The following is a 6,964-nucleotide window of genomic DNA, read 5'->3' as shown; positions in this document are numbered from 1 at the left end:
TTAGACATTCACTAGGGATGCACAGTTTCCCTGCGCTAATAGTCAGTAGTGCAGGCTTTCCAAATTCAGACCAAACCCTAAGTGTCACCGAGGGGAGCACAGAGTTGTCCAAGTTTCTCCTGCCGAGGTGGCTCCCCGCCGCATCCGCTAATTGAAGCTGTCGGCTTGTGCACACGTCTTTCTCCGACCGTGGCTTTCACCTTCCTGCGCAGCCCCTTGTGACGAATCCAGCACCGGGTGAGAACTGGCACATCAATTAGTGGTGCTGGAAAATGAATCCTGTTTTACTACAATTTTCATTTCACATTTCCCAAACTTTCCATTTGCCTTGGGTCTAAGTAGTAACTGAAGAGAATGGAGATGACTCCCAGCGCAGCACTTTTACGTAAAACTCGTACATTTGTTGTCTCGAACACACAGAAATTTGTTAAAATAACAATGGCATTAAAGTAACACCATTCAAGAATTTTCTCTTATTTTCAAAGAGCGTGACACAGCCCATCCTCAGCAAGTTTTCAAAAACTCAGTAGTTCTACAGTAAGTATCTACTCACCATCTGAAAGAGTAATTTAAAAGCTATTTTAAGCTACATAGTCTTATCAAAACCAATAGTAGAGTTTGGGTGGTTCAAGGACATTTGTCTGTCTCTGTATTTGGGAAACCAGTTTTGCATATGCTTATACAAGCACAGTGTGAAAAGAGCCAACACAGTGTGTACAGGCCACATACTGCTTTCCTTTGTATAGTGCAAATCTGCTTCAGCAAACGGAGTTGATTAGGACTTTGCTCAGAACTGCAAGGCACTGACGACTATGGCTCAGTTCAACAGGCCACTTAAGCACATCCCTGTTTTTAACACCTAAGTGAAGATGCTTTTGAAGGAAAATGGTGTTTACATGCTTTGTTTCATGAGAAACTGAATGGTCTGCACCTACAAGGGAAAATCTGAAAAATATGTTCAATTTGACCTCCATTATTTACCAATTATTTAGCACCAAGTAGTTAAAATTGAGATGCACCAAGCAGATTAATCCCTACACTCCTAACTTTCAGTGTGTGCTGAGCAGTTAATTGACATCATGTCAAATTCAGGGGCTATCCCTCTCCCACCTACACATCTGCTTTGAAGAATTTCATTCAGGAGCGGGACACTAACAGATGTCCACCATCCAGAGGGACTTCTGTGGATGGTGAAAGATTAAAAAAAAAAAAAAAAACAAAAAACTTAGAATGAGCTCCATTTTCAGGAAGCGATTACTCTAAACGAAATTGCAACAGGTATTGAGCTTGCTTAATTCCTATCAACTTCTAGTTAGAATTACTGAAGTGATGAAATTGCACCCATAGGACAATTTCCTGAAAACAATAACTTTTTAACCAACCTAGATTTTATGTCTGCTTCCCCATTTAGTCATCACCTACTTCCAGGTCTCAGCTCACATTTGCTCCCCACCAGAAGGCTAGCCCTAATTATTAAGTCCTGAGCCAATATTATCAGCCCTTACCCTCACACTCCCCAACCCTTTTATACCTGAGGCAGTGATGCTATCCCAAGCATAGCCCAGCTTCTGTATTCAACCAGCCCCTGTTTCCCCTGACCCTTTCCCACTGAAGCCTGTATCAAAGGAGCCTACATTCTTCCTTCTATTCCCCCTTTCTTATAGCCTAGCGTCTGCTCCTCGTCCACACTCAACACAGCCTTAACTGCCATTTTTGGATGCATTGGGACATAATGCCGTGTCTCTATTTTAAAAGGAAAGCTGGTGAGTGTTAGATATGCAGTTATCATTACTGCATCATCACTACACAGGTGGAAAAGATTTCACATATTCCCACTAACACTATTAACTTTTGTTTTCTCAATCAAGCTATGAAAAAACATACAATGTATAAAGACAAGTGAATATGGCTGCATCTGTAGAGTGTATCTTGCTTTAAAAGATAAACTGCATTTAAAAATAATGAAAAAGTATATCTTTATGAAATAGCCAACAGAAGTGAATATTGCCACAGTTCCTGTAGTGGCATTAATTTAAGAACGGTGGGCTAATCCTTGCTTTTCAAAATTCAGCACTCTGCAAAGTACCTTATACTTGTACATGTGCAGAAGATGGGAAGGCAAAAAACCCAAATCTCCTACTGAGGACAATGAAGAAAAAAAGTTATGATCCTGCAGCAAAGCCTCTTAATATACTTATTTTTGTTTGCCCAGAGGGAAATCCTGAAATTTTAATTTCCTGCCCTAAGTTGTGCAAATTTTCTTCTCCTAAAACTCAAAGCTTAAAAGACAGAAGAAAAAGTTACAGCAGATGTCCCAGGGTAGTCTCAGTTGTAGAGCCATTACTGTGATTCATAACGGAACAAAAAACAAAGAGGCATTTCAAGTCAACATGTAAGCAGATGGGTGGGTCTGGTCCATGTGTGCCCATCTACATTAGGAAATTCAGCATATATAAATATATAAATAAAACATATATACAGTACAGTCATATTCATATAAGCCATAAAATGACATATATTTACAAAAATATTTGCAGCTATGTTTTACACTTTCAGGTCCACATCAGGAATTTAATTATTTAGGTTCTGCCTTGTGAACTTGATCACCTTCCTAAGTAGGAATCTGGAATGACCTTGTACCTCACAATTGCCAAAAATAAGAAAGAAGGAAATAATCTTCCAAGGAATTCTGAAAGAATAAAGTAATCTTCCATATAATTCTGCCAAGTCCATAAGAAAAGCTGAAACTTGTTGAAGCATTAGCTGTCTCACTGAAGAGTAAATTACATGCTAGAAAACATTGAGAGACCTTCTCTTCTTCATGTAGAAAGACAGTACCTTAGTCTAGTCCATAAATAAATTTGAAACTCATCAAGCATCAGGCAGAGCACAAGCTGGGTGCTTGACAGCTGTCTGTAGTATAAACTCATGCATAATTACTATTTTATTTGTCTCAGTTGAAACTGGTAGAGTGGTGAAAGGGAATGAATGTAGAAATGGAAATACATACATCAGGTTACCTTACGGGATAAAAAGGTAGACAGTAGACTACATCCTGTTGGCATTGTTGTAGCTTCCTTTAACAGTAAGTTACATGGTTAAAACAACTCCAAGGACCTCACATTTATACAGTTCATATTATACAATTCTGTGACTTCCAGGAATTGGACATATTTAATTTGCTTCTCCTAAGATGGAAAAACATTCCTTCACTGCTTCATAAAATAGTTGTCTTAGGTATGCAGTCCAGGTTCAGGCATGCTTTTTTAATTTTGGGGATTCACCCTTTTGATGTGAAATAAGTTTTGCAAGAGGAATTAAAGCTTTGGACAAGGGGTTGCTTTCCTTTTGAAGAACACTTAGAAAAAACAAACCTCAAAATGCAGCAGTTTAAAGTGCCTGTACGTGAAGACCCGTGAAGAAAAATCTTGCCATGAACCATGGCCTCAGATAGCACTTTCAGCAATAGGTTGTGGAGTCATCTCTTGCTCCTCACTATTCTCTGTGGACATGTCCTGGATCTCCTGCTGCTGATAGATGTCTTGGACCAACATGATGTTTGTGTTCCTCCACTCTCTGTACTTCATTGCTGTCAACTTTGGGTCCTCTAGCAACTGGTTAATTGTGGCCAGGTCATGTTCCTTACACTAGGAAGAGAACAAGTGGTTATTTCCCACAGAAACTGTCAAGTTCATTGTCCTCAACCAAAACACTCTGGGAACATTAGAAAACCCTGCCACAATGATACGGTCAATTATCGATCCTCCTGGCAACTTGTCCCCATTTTTAGAGCGTAAATCATCAAAGTTAAGCCTACAGCAGAAATTCATCCCAGTTGAAGGCAAGATTATGATTCCATGTAGATTTTTATTTTGTAGGATTCCTAGCAAAACTTCATGAGAGAGGATTGATGTGAAAATTAGACATTGTTATGCTGTCTCACAACAAGTTAGTACTTGCATGAAGCTAGACACGAGCATTTATTTCTGCAATTCACACCAATTACAACTTTCTCAAAAAATACTTATTCCCTGGCCACATTATAACAGTCTCTTCTCTGGAAGCTAGACAGAAAATAATTTACTGGCAATTAAAAAATTAACTGGCAATAGAGTTTATGGGTAGCTAGAGCACATGTGGCTGCTAATACATCTACCTCCAGCTACTACTAACAAAACTGGTCCCTACTTTTAGACAAGAGCAGCTCAGACCATATATTGCAGGAACCCTCATTCAATCGTAAGACATGAACAGTCACTGATATAGGGAGACTGAGACCCTTTATTTCACAAAATGGTTGAGGTTGGAAGTGATCTCTGGAGGTCATCTGGTCCAACCCCCTTCCTCAAGCAGGGACACCCAGAGCAGGCTGCCTAGGACCATGTCCAGATGGCTTTCGAATATCTCCAAGGAGAGACTTGACAGACTTTCTGAGCAACCTGTGCCAGTGCTCAGTCACCCTCACAGTAAAAAACTGTTGCTTGATGTTCAGATGGAACATCCTGTGTTTCACTTTATGCCCGTTGCCTCTGGTCCTGTCACTGGGCACCACTGAAAAGAGCCTGGCTCTGTTCTTTACAGCCTGCTTTCAGGTATTTATATTCATTGATGTACTCACATTTTCTGATACAAAAGCAACCACTTTGCTTTTCCAGCCCGTAATGCCTATCCATGCAGTGCATCACAGGGTAGAGAAGCCCCAGTTAGCAGCTACAATTAATGGAGGGACCATGATGCACTAACAAATCTTTACTGCTTTTGCCTGGCTTCATCCCCACAGTCTGTATGTGAAAGCAATGGAATAGTTCTCAACATTTAGACTAGATATTAGGAAAAATTTCTTCACAGAGGGAGTGGTCAAGCACTGGAACAGGCTGCCTGGGGAGGTGGTGGAGTCACCATCACTGGAAGTATTCAAAAAAATGTGTGGATGTGGCACTTCGGGACATGGTTTAGTGGGCATGGTGGTGTTGGGTTGATGGTTGGACTTGATGATCTTAAAGGTCTTTTCCAACCTTAATGATCCTATGATTCTGTGAACATCTCCTGCTGCCACCAGTTTCATCACACCTGAGGACACTTTGAGCTAGTGGCTGCCTTGAAAACACCTTGAAAATACTCCCACACATTCAGAACATTTCCTGATAGCAGCAATAGGTGGCTTACACATCCATATCTCACTATGACTCTAAAGAACTATCAACCACTCTAACCCCTGTGATGCCTGAGATGCTTTTGAAACACAAAAACTTGTTCAACCATTCAACACAGGTGCTATCCTCAAGACCTAGTGCCAGCCCTTGTAAGAGGGCTTCTGGCATCGATGCAGAGATATGTGCAGTTAAGAGAAGAAGGAGATAGGGAGGTTGAAGGGAGAGAAGAGTATTTCCAATGAAGAAAATTGGTGGCAAAAAGCCATGCTGTGGAATTTTTCTGTAGCACTAAAGCTATTTCCCACATTCATTAAGCCTGTGATGCGTTTGCACTCAGCTTCCCTCACTTCCAAGCTATTCAAACCATGTTTTGTTAATGATATATTGTGGCAGCAACATTAATCTGTTGTTAAAGACGTGGAGTCAAAAGTCCAAAATTAAAATTGCACCGAATCTTGCATAAATCACTTGTCACAAACTAATAGGGTTTTAGTTAAAGCAGAGTAAATACGGATTGTATGCAAAACTTTCCCGATTTTTAAATTTCCAGTAGATCATTTGGATGATGGAGAGACATGGACCTGTTGGAGTGGGTCCAGAGGAGGGCCACAGAAATGATCAGAAGGATGGAACACCTCTCCACTGAGAAAACACTGCAAGTGTTGGGGTTGTTCAGCCTGGAGAAGAGAAGGCTCCAGGAACAGCTTATTGCAGCCTTCCAGTACTTAAAGGGGGCTTAGAAGAAACATGGAGACAGGCCCTTCTTTTTAGCAGGGCCTGTTGCAATAGGACAAGGGATAATGGTTTTTTTAAACTAAAAGAGGGTAGATTTAGACTAGATCTGAGAAAGAAATTTTTCACAATGAGGGTGGTGAAACCCTGGCACAGGCTGCCCAGAGAGGTGGTAGATGCCTCATCCCTGGAAACATTCCAGGTCAGGTTGGATGGGGCTCTGAGCAACCTGATCTAGTTGAAGATGTCCCTGCTCGTTGCAGGGGGTTGGACAAGGTGACTTTTAAAAGTCCCTTCCAACCCAAACTATTCTATGATTCTATGATCATTTCCAATTATGCCATGTCTCCTGTTGTAAATTGAGAAAATTTACTTTAAAAACACATAATCCCACTGATGCATAGAATATGGCACTTTCCCATTGCAGGCATTTGCCTTTCAGACAGGCTAACTTAAACACTGCTGTATATAGAAGCCTGTTTGTGTCTGTGAAAAAATGTCTGTGCTATATTTGTCTTGTCAATAGTCCCATTTCTTAGTCTGAAGAAAGCAAAAAATAAAATATCAACACATTTTATACACTGTGAACACTCCAAAAATGATTTTTCCATATTAAATAAAGTGTCAGACAAGCCTGAGGTTATAAACGCTGCTAATCATGATTTATACAATACTCCCGTACTAAATCAATGCAAAGCTGCCCTTCTTGCTCGTGTCTGGCAGTAAGGCTTCTTGGCTTCCATTCAGCTCCATACTAATGAAATTGATTGTCCCACAAGATACAACTCCATTTTGTAGTAACTGGTTCATAGATTTATTAGGGAGGCTCCTACTGGGGAAAACTTTGCAGTTTGTTTCTATATTTAGTTTCCTGTCACGTAAAATAGGCACACTTTTAAAACTAGCTCTCTGTTGTATGATGGGTTTGCTTTATTGCTGATGCAGATGGATACTGCTAGTGTCAGTATCATGTCACTGAAGACTCTTTGATACTGAGGAGAGCCTTCACCAGGTCTCATATGGAGCCTGGAAGCCCTACAACAGGGAGAATGATTATATTCCCACTTGTCTTTTCAACT

At 40.5% G+C, this 6,964-nt stretch overlaps 1 protein-coding gene across 1 annotated transcript in view; it reads right to left on the bottom strand.

The window, feature by feature from the left end:
• Positions 1–3,446: 3,446 nt before the first annotated feature.
• The window catches only part of IPCEF1 (interaction protein for cytohesin exchange factors 1), a gene marked incomplete at both ends in the record, with an annotated part of 42,021 nt that continues 38,503 nt past the window's right edge, over positions 3,447–6,964 (bottom strand). Inside the window, one exon of the mRNA XM_081998547.1 lies at positions 3,447–3,647. Coding sequence (XP_081854673.1) covers positions 3,447–3,647 — 201 coding nt within the window. The remainder of the gene's footprint in view (positions 3,648–6,964) is intronic.

The sequence above is a fragment of the Phaethon aethereus genome (assembly GCF_964289735.1).
Source record: "Phaethon aethereus genome assembly, chromosome: 3".
Lineage (NCBI taxonomy): Eukaryota > Metazoa > Chordata > Aves > Phaethontiformes > Phaethontidae > Phaethon > Phaethon aethereus.
The sequence above is the reverse complement of the archived record's forward strand: the minus strand, read 5'-3'. Positions and strand labels throughout refer to the sequence as shown.